This window comes from Carettochelys insculpta, chromosome 15 (assembly GCF_033958435.1).
Source record: "Carettochelys insculpta isolate YL-2023 chromosome 15, ASM3395843v1, whole genome shotgun sequence".
NCBI lineage: Eukaryota > Metazoa > Chordata > Testudines > Carettochelyidae > Carettochelys > Carettochelys insculpta.
In genome coordinates, this window is record NC_134151.1 from 6469538 (window position 1) to 6489439 (window position 19902).

The 19902-nt window shown below is 42.6% G+C and overlaps 1 protein-coding gene across 1 annotated transcript in view; it reads right to left on the reverse strand.

The window, feature by feature from the left end:
• KCNIP1 (potassium voltage-gated channel interacting protein 1) overlaps positions 1–17027 on the reverse strand; it is a 485674-nt gene extending 468647 nt beyond the window's left edge. The window contains exon 1 of the mRNA XM_075009498.1: positions 16942–17027. Within this exon, the coding sequence (XP_074865599.1) occupies positions 16942–17002 (61 nt within the window). The 5' untranslated portion in view covers positions 17003–17027. The remainder of the gene's footprint in view (positions 1–16941) is intronic.
• Positions 17028–19902: the final 2875 nt, after the last annotated feature.

A 19902-nucleotide genomic window follows, 5' to 3' on the forward strand; every position in this document is an offset into this window, starting at 1 on the left:
CCTCCCTGAAATCAGAGATCTTTAAACTGTCACCAAGTGGGTTCCCATTATTCTCTTATTAGTTTTGAGCCTTTAGAGTTCATGTTTTGAAAATTTCCTCTACAACTACAAAAGCTAGACAGCTAATTATTTTTAAAGGAAAGCTGGGATTTTCCTGCATGACTCTAGGAGCAGGGTCTTAAAGAAAAGACCGACTCTTGTGAACCTCAAGTTGATAAAACTGCACTTGCTTCAGTTTCAAAGCAAGCGGATTTGCTGGGCTGGACTGGACTGTCCAATGCTGCATTTTCATCCTCGCTGGGTAAGGGCAATAAACTAGAGCACTGAAAGAAAAGGGATTAATTTATGTTGATGTGCAGCATAAGCAAGCGGTACCAGTGTTCCCTGTAAACTGAGTGCTTGGGCAGCTGCCTGGAGAACATTCAGGTGCCACTCAGCTGTTTAGCAGAGCACCCAAAGCTGCTAATATGTGTTTCTATTGGTGGTGCATATTCATACATGCCTCAGTGCATATAACTAAATTTATTCTGCATGTGAATGGAAAAAATTAGAGGGAACATTGCTCTGGGTCCCTGAAAATACTGCAGTTCTATTTCCTTCTCTGCATGTTTGCTCATAAATACTCGTGTTTTCCGTATCCATATGCAACCAGTGTAAGTGCTTATTCATACATATCCCCTCAGATTAGCACCTTGATCAGCTGTGCTCTCTGTGTTGTTTAAGATACCTCTTGATTTCTAACGTGACAATTCCCACAGTAATCTACATGCCTTTATAAGGTGCATACCAAAACTTATTAACATACAGGAGTTCAAATGGGAAATAAAGAACATGTTTTTAACAGGAAGGGCAATTAATCATCTGAAGAAACTACTCAGGGAAGTGGTGGATTCTTGGTGTCTTTATGGGATAGGTCAGTGGTTTGAGCATTGACCAACTAAACCCAGAGTTATGAGCTCAGTTCCTCTAGGGAAAATAGATTTTAAAACATTCTGCTGGTGATGGTGACAGGTCCTGCTGTGAGTGCAGGGGACTGGACTTGATGACATCTCAAGGTCCCTTCCAGTTCTACGAGGTACATAGGTCTTCAGAACAAAATTGAACGTCTTCCTGGAAACTATGCTTCAGTCAAATACATGTTGTTGGGCTCAACATAGGACAGCTGGATGAAATTTAAGGTTCTCTGTAGTGTAGGAGGTGAGACAAGATTGCCTTATCCTCCGTGGAAATATATGGGACACCTTCAGGTGTGAGTATCTGCATTCTGTAAAGAGCTCTGTTCTCTTGTTCACTCTAACAAACATCTTTATAATTGAGAAGCAGGGGAAAGCTTACTGTTTTGTGATTCTTATGCCACCCTTACAGCAATTTAAAATTCAAATAACCGTCCCTCTAAATTCCCCTTAAATTTCCTCTAAATTCCCTCATAGATCCTAATTACAGGTTAAACCTCTCTCGTCCTGGCACCCTCAGGACCTGACCACTTCCAGACAAGAGAATTTTCTGGACTATGGGAGGTAGGGTGACCATCCGTCCCATTGTTCCTGGCACTGTCCCTTATTTAAGCTGTCCCACGGGCATCTGACTTCTTCAAGAAAATGGGCAAATTGTCCCATATTTTGTAGGACTCTGTTCTCTGGCACCCAGTATCTCAAGGTAGCACACTCTGCTGCCAGGAGCCCCACTGCAGGGCAGCTTCTTAGTTCCCGGGCACCCTGTGCCTTGGGGTACCACCCCCTCTGCCAGGGAGCTCCTCTGTGGGAAGGCTGTGTTGTTACCTGGTACCCTGTGTCTAGGGGTAGCAGTTCCTTCTGCAGAGTAGCTATTCCATGGGGAAGCTGCCCCATTCCTTGGCACCCCATGGTGTCAGCTCCTGCTGATAGCAAGTTCTGCCCTGGGACAGCTGCAGCGTTTCCTGGCACCCCATGCCTAGGGGAGGCAGCTCCCACTGTCAGAGAGCCTGTCCATCGGATGGCCGTGTCATTCCCTGGCACCCTGTGACTCGATAAGGCAGGTCCTGCTGCAGGGAAGCTCATCCATGGGGCAGCTGACCTGTTCCCTAGCTCTCCCTGGTAGGAGGCTGTGAAGCCCCTCGTCTCAGCACCCCTCCAACCAAGAGGCTGCTGAGCCCCCATCCTCTGATCCCCCTCATTGTCAGGCTGTGGAGCCCCCATCCTCAGTGCCTGACCATGGGGCAGCAGCCTCCCCTGCCAAGGAGCCCTGACATGGGACAGCATCTCCAAAGGCGAGTGTCCCATGCTTGCCATAGGGCAATGTGGTCACCCTGATGGGAGGTAAATATTTTCTGGGATATTGCCAACACTTCCATTGCTTACTGAGCACTTAGAAGACGTTTTGGGGTAAATTACAGCTAAATAACAGCACAGAACACTGAGGGCCAGAACTGATGGCTGTAAACAAATGTTATGGGACCACAGGAAACTGGGCTACTTCTATGGTAAGGGGGTCATTCGGCTAACCAAAATCATGCTGGATTAGGGATGCTGCAGGTTGAGCGTGTTCCAGATTCACGAGGTTCAATCTGTAGTTTCTAGGACCTGTCCTTTTGCACGACAAGATCCTGCCAAAGACTGCAAACCCTAACTGTATCCTTGCACCCTCTTTATATGCCACACAAATTTATTTACAGGAAAATAATAACCAAAGTGTAAAGAACATTGTACTCGGTTCTCTGGAAGGTCTAGGATGAAAGCGTGCATCGTGGGTTTTGGGGGAGGCATATTTGGCAGCCTTTCCAGTTTACATGAACCATGAAATACAAATCATATGTGAGGTTCTCTCACTGACACATATATATTCAATTAACAAATATATTATTTGAGAGAAATCAGACCCAGAATGAGATTTTTGGATGCTATGTATCAAGCTATGCCTGTAAGCTCCCGTTAATATCACAGACACTTTGTGCTTGGTGCTGCACAAACCAATAGCAAGATGACTCTGCCCTGAAAAAGCTGACAATCTCAAAAGACAAAGGCTGGAAGAAAGGAAGCAGGTTTATTTTACCTGTGGAAGCTTAGGAAGAGAATGACTAAGGGACTTGCCCAAGGTCTCACAGGAAGTCTTTGCAAGAGCCACAAAATAAACCCAGTTCTCTTCAGTTCCATTTCGTCCCTTATCTGCAAACTCATCTCTTTCTTGTTTGAGTCAGAGGGAAATTGAGGACTTCAAACAGCTTACTTTGCATTTACACATCAGACTGCAGAAGTGCCGCCATTAAATAAATGAGCTTATTTTTTGCACAGATGCACTTAAATATAGGAACATGATCAAAGGTCTGCTCCTGGTTTGGTTTTTTCTTTCCTATAAGAATGGAATAGGATTTGAAATGTACAGTTCTCTGTGGAAAATATTACCAGATATGCAAAAGCAGGTGCATTCCCATTTGCCTGCATGCTTGGCTGCTTTTGCATATAACTCAGGCTTATAAACTAAACACAGAGGATGGGATCATATGTTGTGATGGGCCTCTAGGCACCAAAATCAGTTCTGTGTGTGCACAGCTATGTTAAATGTGGCAGTTTTAAATCACAAGGGCCTTGAGAACCATTTTTTCAGATGTGATCAAAGTGACAGACATGCTTTAAAATCCTTAAATCCTTGACAGACATCGTTCACATGCAAAATTCTAAACAAAGCCAGTCCTGAATCAAGTTATAAAGTTCAAAGTTTCCCCAAACATTCTGAAGAATCCAGAGGTATGATGTCAATTTGTCACCTTATTGTTCACAAGTGCACTAGAAGGGAACTTGAAAGTGGAGGGTGAGTTTCCAGTTTGCATTACACTTAAAACAAGCAAATTGGCTGTGAGTTTTAGGTTTAGTGACTGCATTTTTATGCAAGTCTAGTACTTTAGAATTCAGGTGATCTAGAAGGCTGCAACAGTGCTGACGTAACATCTAGGTGGGAAGTCATGCATAACATTTAAAGCCACGGTTGGGCTCTTCCTTTGCCAATCTCTGAACTAATAAATAAAAAAATAACAGGAACAGTCTAGGAAGGAAATCCATTCTGTGCCTGGAGGATTTCCAACAAGTTATGAACTTTTGAACTGCAGGTATAGGAAATCCATCAACAGTCAGGACAGAGAGAGTGGAAAAAACAGCCTCGGTTTAAAAAGATGCAAAGAAAGTAGTGATAACTATTATAGCTGAAGGCATCTTCTAGATGTTATTTCAGTATCAGAAAAAAAATTCCCTCAGTTGGCTAATTTTATTTTTTGGATGGCTGTGGTGACCGACGTGCAGTGTAGGGATCTGTGGTGGAAATGATGAGAAATGAGGGTACAGCACTTCAGCTATAATTTGTCTGGTCATTCCCCATAGAGGGTTCCAAATTGGTGAACCCCTTACTGGAAATAGGTCAATTGATGCACCAGAAATTGCTGTGGAAATGAATCATAGGCCAGGCCTACATTAGACCTCAAAGTCAATTGTAGATACACAATTCCAGCTACAGCAATTGCATAGCTGGAATCAACTTATCTACAATTGACTTACCTGGCCATCCTCACTAAGGGAGGTCAATGAGAAAAACTCTGCCATCAACCTCCCTGACCCCTCACAAGATTGAAGAGTATAAGAGTCGACTGTTGACCTCTGATAGTTTGATTTTGTGCACCCCTACCAGGCACGTGAAATCAAACCCCAGGTCGATCTTCCAGATAGTGAAGACATAACCACAGAATCATAAAATACGAGAATTGCAAGGGACCACAAGAGGGCACAAAGTCCAGTCATCTGTCCTCCAAGCAGGACCAGGCATAAGGTTGGTTTCTCCTTGGCTTTTCATCCAGGCAATTGAATTGTTGCATATACAGATTAGATTAGTTACAATGCAAACAAAAATTGAACAATTGATGTTTGGTTTCCTTTCCCATAAGTGCATGTGTACAATTTTGTGCAAATGAGCATGCAAACTGGGTTTTCCCACTCCAAAATAGCCAGTTCACCACCTAAATAGCTACTTGCAAGCAGTCACAGTAATTCCACATGCATAACACTGGAAATAAAGTCAATAAAGTAGGGAATATGTTATTTAGAGATGTACCTAGCGGTGAAATAAATAATAATCGCAATAGCTGTGTCTACACTACAGTGTTCTGTCAACAGAAGTCACTTTTGACAGATATTTGCCAACAGAACCTCTATCTACAGAACACTTCCACACCTAATACAGGCTCCCTGTCAACGCTTTCTTTCCACAGAGAGCAGCCAGACTGCCCAGCACTCTGTTGACAGAAGAGCCAACTGGAAGCTCTGCAAACAGGGCAGCCCGGTGAACCAGAAGTCCTCTCTGTCAACAGAGGGTCCCCCCCGCAGCATCAACACTATTTTCTGCTTGACAGAATCTGTCGACAGAGGTGCTATGCCTTGTACGGTCAAGACTCTGCTGGGAAAACTACTGCGTTCTGTCGACGCATTCTTGACAGAATGTGTTTGTAGTGTGGACGCGCCCTAGCTTTGTCGACAGAATTCTATTCTGTTGATAGAATTCTGTAGGGTAGACCCAGCTTGTATGTTCAACCCTAAATCTTCTGGTGTCCACAGGTTAGTCAGAGCTAATGGCAAAGTATATGAATTACAGGCAGATTCAATTCCTGTCATTCTTTAGGATTAGCAGACACCAACTCTCCTGTATTAAGATTAACAATTCTCCCTTAATTTTTCTGTTTCATGGGCTGCTTCTAGTTCATATGATCATGTCCAAGGCCTTTTAATTAAACAGATGAAGGATGCACACAAAGGCTGGTGTTCTCTACTGCTCCAAGACACCTGTACAATGAAATAGAGCCTGTCAGATTCCCTATGGAAAAGGAGTTCTCCTCCTCTGCTCCTGCGTTGGTTCACTACATTTGTTCAGTCAGTTAACAGCTGTCATTCCCAAGAGCATGTTGCGCAGATCATACAGAGAACAAACTACAAAACATCCATCTGAATAATGCAAGGCAGGGGTTTTAGCTAGGGCTTTGGAGCAGTGTTTCCTGTAAGTTGTGTGCTTATGTGGCTGCTCAGAAGACATTCAAAAGCCACTCAGCTGATAAGCAGAGCACCCACATCTAGGATTTTGTTTCTACTGGCAGTGCACATTTGCACATAGAAAAATTTAGATATACCAATCTCATAGAACTGGAAAGGCCCTTGAAAGGTCATGGAATCCAGGCCCCTGCCCTCGCAGCAGGACCTATCACCATCCCTGACAGATGCTTATTTTAGGTTTATTTGCCCCAGATCCCCAAATGGCCCCCCCAAGGATTGAGCTCACAACGCTGGGTGGAGCAGGCCAGGTTGTCCCTTCCCACCTCACATGGAGAGAAAAGATTCTGGGGGATAATCAATAACTCAGGGCAAAGAAGTGGTTAGTGAGCCATACATCCCAGTGTCATGACAGACCAAAAAAAAAAAAAGCCTGCTTTTGACTACATAGGTGCAAATTTGGCCCTGACATGCTAGTAATGTGTTATCTGAACTGACCCAAACAGGCGCTGGGGTGCCCCGGCTTCAAGGCAGTGTATAGGATTTCTCAGACTGTAGGGCCGTGTCTACACTAGCCAAAAACTTCGAAATGGCCACGCAAATGGCCATTTCGAAGTTTACTAATGAAGCGCTGAAATACATATTCAGCGCTTCATTAGCATGCGGGCAGCCGCGGCACTTTGAAATTGACGCGGCTCGCCACCACGCGGCTCGTCCCGACAGGGCTCCTTTTCGAAAGGACCCTGCCTACTTCAAAGTCCCCTTATTCCCATCTGCTCATAGGACTTTGAAGTCGGTGGGGTCCTTTCAAAGAGGAGCCCCGTCTGGATGAGCTGCGCGGCAGCGAGCCGCATCAATTTCGAAGTGCTGCGGCTGCCCGCATGCTAATGAGGCGCTGAATATGTATTTCAGCGCTTCATTAGCAAACTTCGAAATGGCCATTTGCGTGGCCATTTCGAAGTTTTTGGCTAGTGTAGACGTAGCCTAGATGCAAAACCTAAATGTCCAAATGTTGTGCATGCTGTGTATCACATCCATATTTATGTTCATGGAAAATTAACTGGCAGAAAAGCCACTGATAGTCACTACCAACTTTTTTTCCTGACTTTTTCTTTCCACTGTTATGAAAGGGGACATTATCTTTATTTCCATGAAGTGCCTTCCGCTAGAGTTACGCAGACATCTTTCAGCTTTCCTGGAAATCTACCTTTAATAGTACAAAGTGTATCATTACAATTATCTCTCCATTAGCTGTTTTCAGCCATAAAAATAAAATGTTCTGTGGCTGTATTTTGACCTTTACAGAACAACAGTTCTTTCAGGCTGCATGGGTCCATCTATAAAAACTCTGCAAATTCAAATTAGTTACTGGGATACAAAGCTTTAGCAAATGATAACCAAAAACAAAAAAATGAGCAAAAACAAATGGCTGCTGAAAGTGTGTGTTTGAAAATGAGCAAAACTACAATGGTGACATATAGCCCTAAAAAGCTCAACTTAGTGGATATCTACTCTTGGTGGACAGAATAGCGATAGGTCAGAACTCCAATTCTTGAGTTTTGGTCGTATTATTTTGTCAATGTCTTTGCTAAGGAAGTTCAGTTCAAATCAACTAAAGTTCTGCCCACACTCTAGATCAGGAGTGGGCAATAACTCTGGATGGGGGACTATTCCTAGAATTTAGTCAGTGGTCAAGGGCCACACTTTTCCACGATATTAATGGAAGAGGTGCAGGGTCTGGGATAGAAGTTGGATGCAGAAGGGAGCTTGAGGTAGGGGATTGGGGTTTAGAAGGGATGTGGGCTCTGGGAAGGCGTTTGAGTGAAAGAGGAGGTTGTGACCTGGAGCAGGGGACTGGGAAGCAGGATCTGGGAAGGGGTATGGGTGCAGGAGCAAGGGTGTAGGGGGTTTGGTTTACCTGGGGCAGAGGGTTGAGGGGAGGGAGGGGCTGGGGTGCCAGAGGCAGGGTGTGGCTGGGAGATGCTCGCCTGGGTGAATTCTGGCCACAAACCTAGCAGGTTTCTCAGTCAGGCTCCCTACCTTCCATGCCCCCTCGGGCTGCTCAGAGCAGATGGCTGCAAGAGCTGCATGTGCTTTTCTGGAGGCTGTGAGCCTAACCGGGGTTGGGGGCAGGGGAAGAGGTACGTTGCGCACTGCCTGTTTGAAGAACAAACAGGAAACCAACCAAAGGTAGCCACGAGATTAGGCTGGGATTGGATACACACAGCCTCTCCCTCTCACCCCCAGGCTTGCACCTTCAGAGATGCCCATGGCCCTGCAGCCGGCTTTTCTGAGTGGGATGGCGGTGGGGCAGGCAGGGAGCCTGCTGAGGCTCCCATTGGGCTGCAGGCCAGATCTGGTGGCTTGGTGGGCCAGATGGGACCTAATAGCTTTATTTTGTCCATCCCTGCCGTAAATCTGCTCACTTTTCAGAGTCACCTCACTTCTATACGTAATGAGCCACCTGCCCCTGACACACGAGAACTGTTAATATGTCCCACCAGGACCAACAACTGCTCAACGAAGGTCAGTTCACAGAAGAATGCCGCACACTGTTGGCTGTAATACTAACACAATGGTACAGTTACCCACTCTCACAAAACCTTTCTGTACTCACTGCCAACTCAACAAACTGCCACTTGTGAGTTAATCTGTGGACAAAAATAATATTCTTCCCTCAGATCATTGCACCTATCTCCATCCCTTCATTCTCCTGTCACCATTTGCTGCCCCTTTTATAGCTGCCTCACGGTGCTCAGAAAGTCACAGGAAGGAAACACTTTTTTTTTTTTTTTTTTTTTTTACATTTTCACTCTCGTCAATTTTGTTTTCATTGAAATGTTCACAGCAGCTCTGACAGACATTCATAATCTGATCATTTATGTTATGAATAGTCCTGCAACTACACCTCATATAACAGTTTAATTGATGATTTTATGGCCATACCTACACAGTGATCTTTTCAATTCAACCATTGGCACAACCCAAAATACACAGCTCATCACTTTTGCCAACAGAAACCTGTATATCCTATATCCAAACTATCTAGATTTGTGGCTCACTTCTCTGTTCTGAAAACCTGGTGTAGTTTAGGTTTTGGAGCAGTTGGGCTGTTATTCTTAAATCCGTCTTATAGTCAGAGTTGGCTGGAAAATGTTCCACCTGTCCCACTTTCATGAAAATGTTTGTTTCTTCAGCCAAAATATCAAGAATTGAAATAAACCAGTAAAGCATGCTCAAGATTTAAATTTAGAAATGCTACTGTAATGCCCTATGAAATGCCTTTTGAAAGCTGAAGAACCTCATGTTCTCTAGAGGTTGGTATGCCCCTCCTATGATGACCTGAACTATGACGACATACGTAAATTATTTCTTTATTGCCACAATATTTCTATTAGCTCTACTTACAGTAGGGAAAAAAGTTGACCCTTCATATGGCACAATTACCTCCACTCAATAATTTCAATAGTAACAGAGAGGAAGCCATGCTAGTCTATACAGTATCACAACAAAAAGCAGTCAAGTAGCACTTTAAAGACTAGCAAAATAGTTTATTAGGTGAGCTTTCATGGGACAGACCCACTTCTTCAGACCATAGCCAGACCAGAACAGACTCAATATTTAAGGCACAGAGAACCAAAAACAGTAAGCAAGGAGGACAAATCAGAAAAAGATAATCAAGGTGAGCAAATCAGAGAGTGGAGGGGCGGGGGGGAAATCTAGCACACTGTGGTGCTGAAAGCACCCCACCCATCTTTCAATTACAGGTTAAACCTCTCTAGTCCTGCAACATCCATGGTCTGGCATGATTTTACTGAGCCAGATGTCCACTTATCATGTTTGTGGCCAAATTTCCAGCTCTGGCTCTCAGTATTTTGTGATGTTATTTAAGTCTAATTTGCCCCTAAATGTTTTCTAAGAGCCCAGTAAACAGTGAAAGTACTGGGAATACAGCTAAACAATATTTACCTCTCATGGTGCCGAATTGGAGAGGTTTAACTGTGTAAGGGTTAGGGAATCTCAACACTTTTATTGGTCATTACACAATAACTAATTGCTAAAAAAATCATCTAACACTTTCACAAATCTGTTAGGTTGACTAGCAACATGTTAAGAATTAATGGGTTGAGTCTCATCACCCCTAATTGCTGAACATGGCAAAAATATGAAAGTTCTCAGCATGCTGATTGTTCAATACACGGAAGCTACATCTACACTAGAGAGTTTTGTTGACAAAACATGCAGAGCATCTCCACTAAAAATGTGATCTGTCAACAGAACTGGGCACTTTCTTCAACAGACTTCTGCATCTTCACCTTGAGCTAGAACACCTTCCTTGACAGAATCTGTTGACAAAAAAGATGTGCTGACACTCGGGGGAGCCCTCTGTTGACAGACAGAGCTTCCCGGTCACCGGGCAGCCCTGTTTTCTGTGCAGATTGGCAGAGTGATTGTCTTTCCTGTATAGTCATGATCTTCTGTCAACTTCTCTTGACAGATTGTGTATACATAGCCATAGAGATAGAGGTAGTCAGAAAATTTTAGCCAAAAGTTTGTCAAAATATTGAACTGTGACAACAAAACAAAACAAAAAATTGGGGGTGTGGTCCGTTTGAAATTTTAAATTTGAAAACATTTTTCAGACTTTCAAAAATTGTTGAAATGTCCTGAGTTAAATATTTTAAATTAAATAACTGTTTGTAGTGATGTGACGACAATTAGAACAGGAATGCTTAAAACCAAAATGAAATACTTCAAACTGTTTCAAGTGACTTAGACTGATTTTTTTTCATTTGTCAAAAGATTGAGATGTTGAATTTTTGCTCCAAGATGGGACAAAGAAACCTTTTGAAATCTCTAATATTTGCGGAATGGAAAAAAATATTTGATGGAGATACATTCATGTTAGGTATTATGTAGTTTACATATGATTGTTTCAAAAAGTGGCTTATCCATAGGGATTGATATAAAGGCACACCATTAATTTGACAACTACATGAACATCTCAAAGTAAATTCTATTGTTTCAGAATTTACCTCAGGTAATTAACAGGACGATTACACATATTTCTTTTTTCTTTCAAATGCTTTACTCTTTGCATCCTTGGCCGCAGTGTCAAAAGGGTATCAGATTTCCCACTCTCGCCTCTCTGTTACTATTTGCCTCCACTGTGTCACTTGAAGTGAGAATTTCAAAAGAGTATAGCATGCAACATGCTGAGGTCTCAGCAAATTCTAACCCCTTGTATACAATGAGATGGTCAACAGTTGCACTTCCTCTGTCATTCACAAGCATACCTCCATGTCCTCTTGCTAGCTTGGGAACAACTAACCTGTATGCATGAGGGGATGTGATAGCAGCTTTCAAATATCTAAAAGGGTGTTGCAAAGAGGAGGGAGAAAAAATATTCTTCTTAGCCTTTGATAATAGGACAAGAAGCAATGGGTTTAAATTGCTGCAAAGGAGATTTAAGTTGGCCATTAAGAAAAAAATCGTATCTGTCAGAGTGGTTAAGTACTAAAGTAAATTGCCTAGGTGGTTGTGGAATCTCCATCATTGGAAATAGTCAAGAATAGGTTGGGTAAATATCTAACAGGTATGATATAGATGTGCTCAGTCTCTTGAGGTCCCTTCCAGTTCCAGGACCCTATAATTCTATGATTTGTCACAATTTGTAAGAGATTTTACCAAAAATGGTAGTAGCATCTCAGCTGCAATGAAAGAGGTCACATATGCCCGACTGCTACAAAGTGAGGAATGGTGGCAGAAGCAGCTCAGTATTGCTTGCAGATCCACTCTAAAGATCCTAAGTACACAGCAGAAAAACTCTTAAAACTGATGGGTTTAAAAAAATTTAGCTACTTTGTCATCTGCTCAATTTTTTAAATCAATGAATTGTTTAAAGAAGCAACCAAATAAATCTCATAACCAAAAATCAGTCTGAAATGACCTTTTGTGGTTTTTTTCTGCATGCTTTTGCACAAGAAAACCAGTGCACTGGGATGGGGAAGCCCGTAAAAATCATTCCCGTTTCTAAAGCTTCATGCATATACATGATGCAGAATTCTGATAGGCAGAATTAAAAGGCAGCAAATTGAGGAGATTAGAGGAAACAATTTCTAATGAAATGTACAAAACCACTGCCGTGAACGTAACTGAGGCAATAATCATGAGTTTTCTGGCTTACATGACCTGGAAAACTTTTACAGCTGTACTAGAATGGGCAGAAATCTATGGGGCTTTGTCCATGGGGACTCAATCAGCACAGCTAACTGATAGTGTAAATATAGCCTATGCTATTAGAAGTGGGTTTTTTTGTTTTTGTTTTTTCTGTTGAAGCATCACTGCCATGTGCTGCAATATCCACACTGTCCGAAGCATCGTTTCAGTGCTCAGGGTTTCTCACACCCCTAGCCAGCACAAAAAGTAGTAGGCATCCTTCAGTCTGCATAGACTATGGATCGTGCCCTTTATAGCTTCAATTGAGGACTTCATTTACAGCATCTACTGTGACTATGAAGACTCACACGAGAGTGACAGTCCTTGCTGCATCTCTTGCAGATGTGGTGGGTGTCTGGCAAGTGGCCAGAGCAGCTATGTCAATTTAACTTTTAAGCGTGGACCATTGATAAGAATGACCAATGTTTATGCTGCAGGCTCATCACCTGTTGAGATTAGGAGGAAACATCTGAGGATGGTGCATTAAGGATGCATGTGTTTGAAGAAGGGGAACAAAAGTAACAAGAATTCTGTCTCTTAAACAAGGAATACTAGCCACTCTTGGAGGTTAGGTAACGCACTTGATTGGCTGTCGATCTCTTTAAAGTGATTCCTATACCACTACATGTTGAACCTCTCTATTTTGGCACTCTCTCATCCAGCAACATCTGTAATCCAGCGTGATTTTACTTAGCCGGACTACCACTTTTCATGGGTGTGGCCAAGTTTCCTGGTGTCCCATAGAGATTTTTTACAGCCACCAGTCCTGGTTGTCGCAGTTCTGTGCTGTTATTTAGCTGTAATTTACCTCTAAATGTCTTCCAAGAGCCCAGTAAGCAGTGGAAGTATTGGTAATTCTGCTAGGCAACATTGACCTGCCATGGTCCAGCAAATTCTTTTGTTCGGCAGTGGTCAGGTTCTAAGGGTGCCAGATTACAGATGTTCAGCCTGTACATATTTTTAAATTAATTCAGGCTCCACATTTTCATTAAAGAAAGGAATTATATATGATATAATAAGGACTACTGCGAACACTTACAGTAAATGCCCAGCGAATTCACAATTCACGTGGGCTGTCTACCTTGTGAAATATGCCAGTATACGTGTGGCAGAGGACTCACAGTAGGATGAGTTGGGAACATGGGGCGAAAAATCATCCCAGCTAGGCAATTAGCGTGTCATGCCATCATAGAACACCAGCACTGGCAGGGACCTCGAGAGGTCATTGAGTCCAGCCCCTTGCCCTCACGGCAAGACCAAGTACCATCTGACCATCCCTGATAGGTGTCTGTCTAACCTGCTCTTAAATATCTCCAGTGATGAAGATTCCACAATCTCCCTAGGTGAATTATTCCAATGTTTAACCACCCTGACAGATAGGAAGTTTTTTCTAATGTCCAACCTAAGCCTCCCTTGCTGCAGTTTAATCCCATTGCTTCTTGTGTAGTTACATCAGAGCTCAGTTTAGCCCAGGATACCAGCTTTTAACTACTCATGTTCCGACTTACATAATTTCAAGGAAGAGATTTAACATTAAACATAGCTTTGTTTATTTTACCTGGGATTAAAAAAAATCCTGAAGATTACAACAACACAGGGTTCATTTAGCGAAGCCATACGCTCTGGTTTTAGACAGAAGGCAATTGGTCTTCAGACTCACCATTTTAAAAAACACACATGCACCAAGATCAATAGATATTCATCAGTAGGAATGAGGCAGTCCACTTTCATTGATAAGTTTGGACAGCTCCTGTATTTGCTAGCATTGTTTGACTTCTCCGTGCTTCTAGGTCTGTTTAGTAATATCCCTGGCCAGACGTATGAACAACAGTAATGGCAAGGAGAGCTGTCCCATGCATTTTTTATGCCATGGTTGGTCCATCATCATTGTTGGCTCTGCTAAACCTGTGGTCCTCTGAAAAACTATAAAACTGGGCTCTTTTGAGTAAAGCCTAATATTCAGTGTATCCGAGAAGGCGAGAGACTCACCAGGCCCCTAGCCAAGGTGGGTTGGGGGCAGCTTGGCGCTCCCAGAAGGGTTGCGGTCTTAGATGGAAGGGACAGAGCCAGGCACAACCAGCCTGCAGCGCCACCTGGAGCACACTATGTTGAAGCCATTCCCTGCCCATAGCGCCTTCTTGGGAATTCAGCCTGGGGCTCTGGAGTGCACCTTGTTGCTCTCCAGTGGTGATATAAAGTAGCAGTGGCAGCAGGGAGCACCAGGTTCCTTTGAATTCCTGGGCCCCAGAATAGCTACCCCCTGAATATCACCTTCTCCTTGATTGTTTGAAACAGATCCTCCTGGCCAGATGAAGAAAGATCTTACATTCACTGGGCCAAATCCTCTACTTCAGTATCATCACACTGATGCTAATGGAGCCGTGGAGATGGACAACAGAGAAGAATCCAGCAGAGGGAGAGTGAGACAAAAATATATCCAAAACTGTCATATGTATCTTCTCACCACAAGGAGCTCAAAGTGTTCAGCAGAGTTCACAGTCTGTCTAGAGCCCCAGCTAGCATAGGCATGGGAGTTGTAAACGTCACACTTTCAGTTCTATTTGCCTTTAATGTGGTCTTTGATGAGCTAGGGGATCCTGCACGGTTGACAGGACTGTCTGAACTAGCTCTGCCCATTCGATTAATATAATCAACTGTAGAGGGCAGTCCCACCAGCTGTCATGTTGTCAGCCTGCAGTTCAGTGGTGCCCAGAAAGGTGTGAAATTTGAGATTGGCTTTGAAAACAGCAAAGGAAATCAAAGAAATTACTTTTGACCTGCTTCTTACACTTACAATGCGTGCTGCAATAAGCAGAAAAAACAGAAGGAGAACCTAGTGGCACCGTTTCCTAGAACGGTTCTAGGAAAACAGGTTGTGGTAGATATCACTGAAGGATGACTTCCAGCAGATATTGGTAAGATTGAACATCGGCATAAATGTTACAGTATGTGACCATTATTGTTGGAGTTATTCAGCAAGCAAGTTATAGCCACCCTCTAGAGAAAAGCCAACCACAAGCTGACATAAGGAACCTATAGATTCAGCAACAAATTGACGATATTTAGATGTCAATTCCTTGCCTGGTAACTGCACCTTGTTGTGGTGGAAAGACTCTTGTGTCGCAGTGACCAGAGAGCTACACAAGTATGAGGACCCAAGCTGAACAGATCACAAGATATGAACCAGATGAAAAGCAGCACACTTCTTGAAGGTTGAGCAATACATGAAACACTTTTCCAGGGATAAATTTAAGTTAACGCAACAAGTCCTGACACATGGATGGCAAACAACCTGACACACGGATGGTAGAACTTTTTTTTTTGTGCCCTAAACAATTGCTTATGCTGCAGGATAGATTCAGAGGCAAACAGGTGCCACTTTCAGGTACTTGGAAAATGGTTACAGTGGCCATGTCACAGGAGACATTATACTCAACACAGAATCTTCAGTTCACCTGTATTGACTCCAAATGTTTAGATGTGACTCAAGACTTAGATACTATACAATTGTGGCCTGATTATAAATAGCATAGACAAAGGAGATACAATCCATGTATAGGCCCTATGTAAGTGTGATGTTTGACTTTGTCAACAGCGCCAAAGAAACTGACAAATTTACATTTGCTTGCAAACTTAAAATGATCTCCTGCAACTCCAGACCACTCCCACACCCTCTGCACTCGACTGCCCACACCCTCAACATCCCTTTACAGTGATAGCTTGAGGGAACCCATTTGATTTGTTCAGGTGTAAGTACTATTTATTTTGCTTCTTGATTAAAGCTAAGAAATTCTATATCAACTTCCACTCAAAGTATACATGAGTGCTGAGCTACAAATCTGCTGGAAGCAAAGATTTCCTGTAGAAATGCTGATGGACAGTTAATTGCAGTGTTTCAGCTCTGAACTATTTTCCAGTAGTAAAAAGACTCCCGAAAGTTTGGCTCTTTTAACAATACACATTGTATATTTTTCAGTCCCGCCCCTTACAGCGCCTTCAACTTTCTGCTTAGCAGCACCCTGGAATTTTTGAAATAGCCCCATGATGGGAATGGAGCACAGACTGAGCAAATATAAAACACCTCCACATTACTGACGTCCCCAAAAAGCCTCATGTTAGATTCAGGACATGTGGATTTAAGGATTAAAAATCCCTGGATTGCTGCTTGCTTTCTTTTCTGCTCTCCTGCTCGTAAGAAATCCTCTATCTTTTTCCCTCCAGATAATTAACATAAAACAAGCAGTGGCAATATTTTCTAGTCAGATTATAAAAAATACACCAGTCCATCTGATGACGCTTTTTTAAAAAGTAGAAGGCAGCTGGAAGAATTTGCCAGAGGTATATATTGGATTCTCCAGCTAACGAATTTACAAAGCATAGGACTGGGGAGTAAACAGGTCTCTTCAGCAAGTGCTCTCTGCATGTGAAACCACTGAGTTCCCTTCCTTACACACATTCTGTGTGAAGGATTACAATGTTTCAGAAGGTGTATCATACACCCCCACTTACCCCCAAAATACCTAGAACAAATAGTATCTTGCTCAGGTAGCCCCTCAAGTCCCTTAACAGCCCACTCCCCTCATCTATAAATTACACCTCACATAAATAGCGGTGGGTAGTTTCAAGTGGCACATGTTTGTGGTTCCCCCTCACCCCCCTCCGATGTCAAACCCAATGTTAGCAAAAACATAAAAGAGGCAGAAAAAAGCAAAGAGGAAATTCTTACCTTTTGAGGGTCTTCTTTGTTTGGTTTGTAGAGAAGAGAATGTACCCATTACTGCACCCATTGCAACAGCTACTTGTGAGACGGTCTTTTTGTCCCTCCCCCACCCCGCCAATAAACCACAATCTATTTGGGAAAAAAAAAGAAAAAGAACGGAGGAGGTAAAGGCAAAGCACTGCAGCTCCACGTTCAGCAAGCGTTAAGCTTTGAGATTTTTTTTTTCAGTCAACACACATGCACTGACTCACAGCCGGCTGCACTGTTATTATTCAAAACAGCTCCCCATCAAAATTTAAATGCTAGATAGATTCCCTCAGACCAGAGCTGGCAGCAGATGCATCAAAATATTTACTGGAACACTGCCACATAAACACACAGGCTAATTCTTCTTCTCTTTCCCTTATGGCTCCAACCAGCAGCCTGTGGGTCTACAGAGAAAGCACCAATGCATCTCTTCCAGTGCATACTAAACTACAGTTCTGTAGGCATAGTAAGGGTCTCCGGAGGATGCTAGGGACCTGGGCTGTGTACCAATCATGAATGAATGAAAATCTGCTCAATGGAAAATCATAGTGAACTAGCTGTGAAACTCACAGCTGTGTAGTATGCACTCTCCTGCTTATTAATATTTTCTTATGAAAAGGGAGAAAACAGTGTTCTGTTAAACACTTCTGACCCATGGAAAGGAAACAATTGTGCAAAAGGGTGTGTGTGAAGTGGGGAAGCAGACAGTCAATTTCAATACAGCCACACTCCATGTATTTTGACATGTCAGAGGTATGAGAAATGCAGTTGCTGATAACCTAATTCTATGCAACTCATAAACCATGCGTGTGTGAGAGATACTCATGCACCCTTAGGATATAAAACCCAGCATATTACTGAAGCAAACTCCTACGAGTGTCAGATTTTTCTTGGAAGTTTTTTTTTTTTTTTTGGTCTTGTTTTGTTTTTCCCAAAAACTTGATCCAGGACATTATATTGCTCTATATTAAGTTATACATGTAACTAGCTGTACACTGAACATTGGGAAAGGGAGGTAGAGAAAGAGTTAATTCCTTATCAGGTACCCATCAGAAGAAGAATTAATTCGGTATTCACAGATGGTGTCTTAGAGTAATGCAGCATCTGTGCAAATATTACATTTGTTTGAGGAAATTCATTCTTACATTGCAGACAAAAGTATATTGTCCTAAGAGATTTTCTTTGCTGTCCCATAACTCTTGAGTGAAGATTTCATCAAATTCAATGCATATAAAAATCAGAAGTACTAAAAGCCACTTTTACTGTGGATAAAAAATTTGGAGAGTTAACAGTCAAATATTTCCTACCCTGAAATACACACACATATACACACATTTAGACTCTATGTGTGTGTCAGAAAACAGCTCTCATGTGCTACAACTACACAGCAGCCCTATTTCGAAATAAGCTAATAAGCTATTTCAAAATAGGGCTGTCATACAAAAAAAAATTATTTTGAAATGACACTTAGCTATTAACTATTTCAAAATAAGCACTATTCCACATCTGAACATCACCTATGTTGAAATATCAGCGGGGTAGCCGTGTTAGTCTGGATCTGTAACAGCAACGAAGGGTCCTGTGGCACCTTCATCATCTGATGAAGTGAGTCTGTGCTCACGAAAGCTCATGCTCAAAACTCTTCTGTTAGTCTATAAGGTGGCACAGGACCCTTCGTTGCTATGTTGAAATAGACACTATTTCTCCCGCAATGAGGTTAACCGATCTTGAAATAACATACCCATTATTTTAAATTTATTTTGAAATAGTGATTGCATAGTGTAGATGCAGGCAACGCTATTTTGAGATAACAGCTGTTATCTCAAAATAACTTGGCTGTGTAGATGTAGCTATATAGTGGTTGATCATGATCCATTCATGGGAAAAAAATGGAGATTTTTGTTTGTTTTACAACTTAAAACAGGAGCATTTGTGCATTTTTAGTAGAGCATGGTTTTAGAAAGAGGACCTTGGTATCTAACCACAACTACATTTGAGCTGACCACAGAAATCATGTTAGCACACTGTTTCCCTTTCAACAGAGGCGTGTCAAGTGACTGGAGTGTGTAGTGTTGTGTTTGCAAGCACACAAAGGTGTGTTTTATTTGGGCTTATTGTCATTAGCTCTTGAGCTATTTTGGCAAGTTATCCCATAGCTGAGATACTGGCACTGGTAGAGCTTACCATCTGATGATCTCGTGTTGGGTTTTTCCAAGCTGCATTGCCCTGGAGAGTATACCTGTCACAGAGAGCCAGGGGAAATCATAGGAACTGTTCCATTCTCCTTGGCTACATCGACATGAGAAGCCTCTGTCAACAGAAGTCACTGTCGGAAGGGATTTCCTGGCAAAACTTCTGTTGACAGATCATGTCTACGCACAAAAGCAGATTGAAACAGTAATCCGTTCTGTCAACAGAGAGCAACCAGACTGTCCGGCCCTCTCTTGACAGAACAGCTGACCAAAAACTCTGCAAACAGGGCTGCCTGGTGAACCAGAAGCTCCGTCTGTCAACAAAAGGGCCATGGAGTGTCCAGACTGTTGTTTTGTCCCCAGGCAACTGTCAAGAGAGGCATCATACCTGGATGGGAAGAGGCATAATGCTGTTGGTGGATGTGCCAAGTTTTGCTGACAAATTGTAGACAATGTGCATTTGCTGCATGGACTCTCAACCTTTTTTCCTCTGGCAAAAGCCTGGTTTTGCCAGGAAAAGCTACTTGCGTAGACGTGGGCCTTAGGTTTATTACAAGGCCTGTATTCCATTTAAACCATTGTTATTTAAATATTACCGAATTTGAACACAACAACAAACATAACTTGGTTTTCAGTGCAGCTCCCAGAATGCCAGGGCAGGTTGGGTGATGGTAGGTCTCCTTAGACACTTCCTTGCAGAACAACAGCTGTTTCACACACAGATCTCATAGGTAACAAGATCTCAATC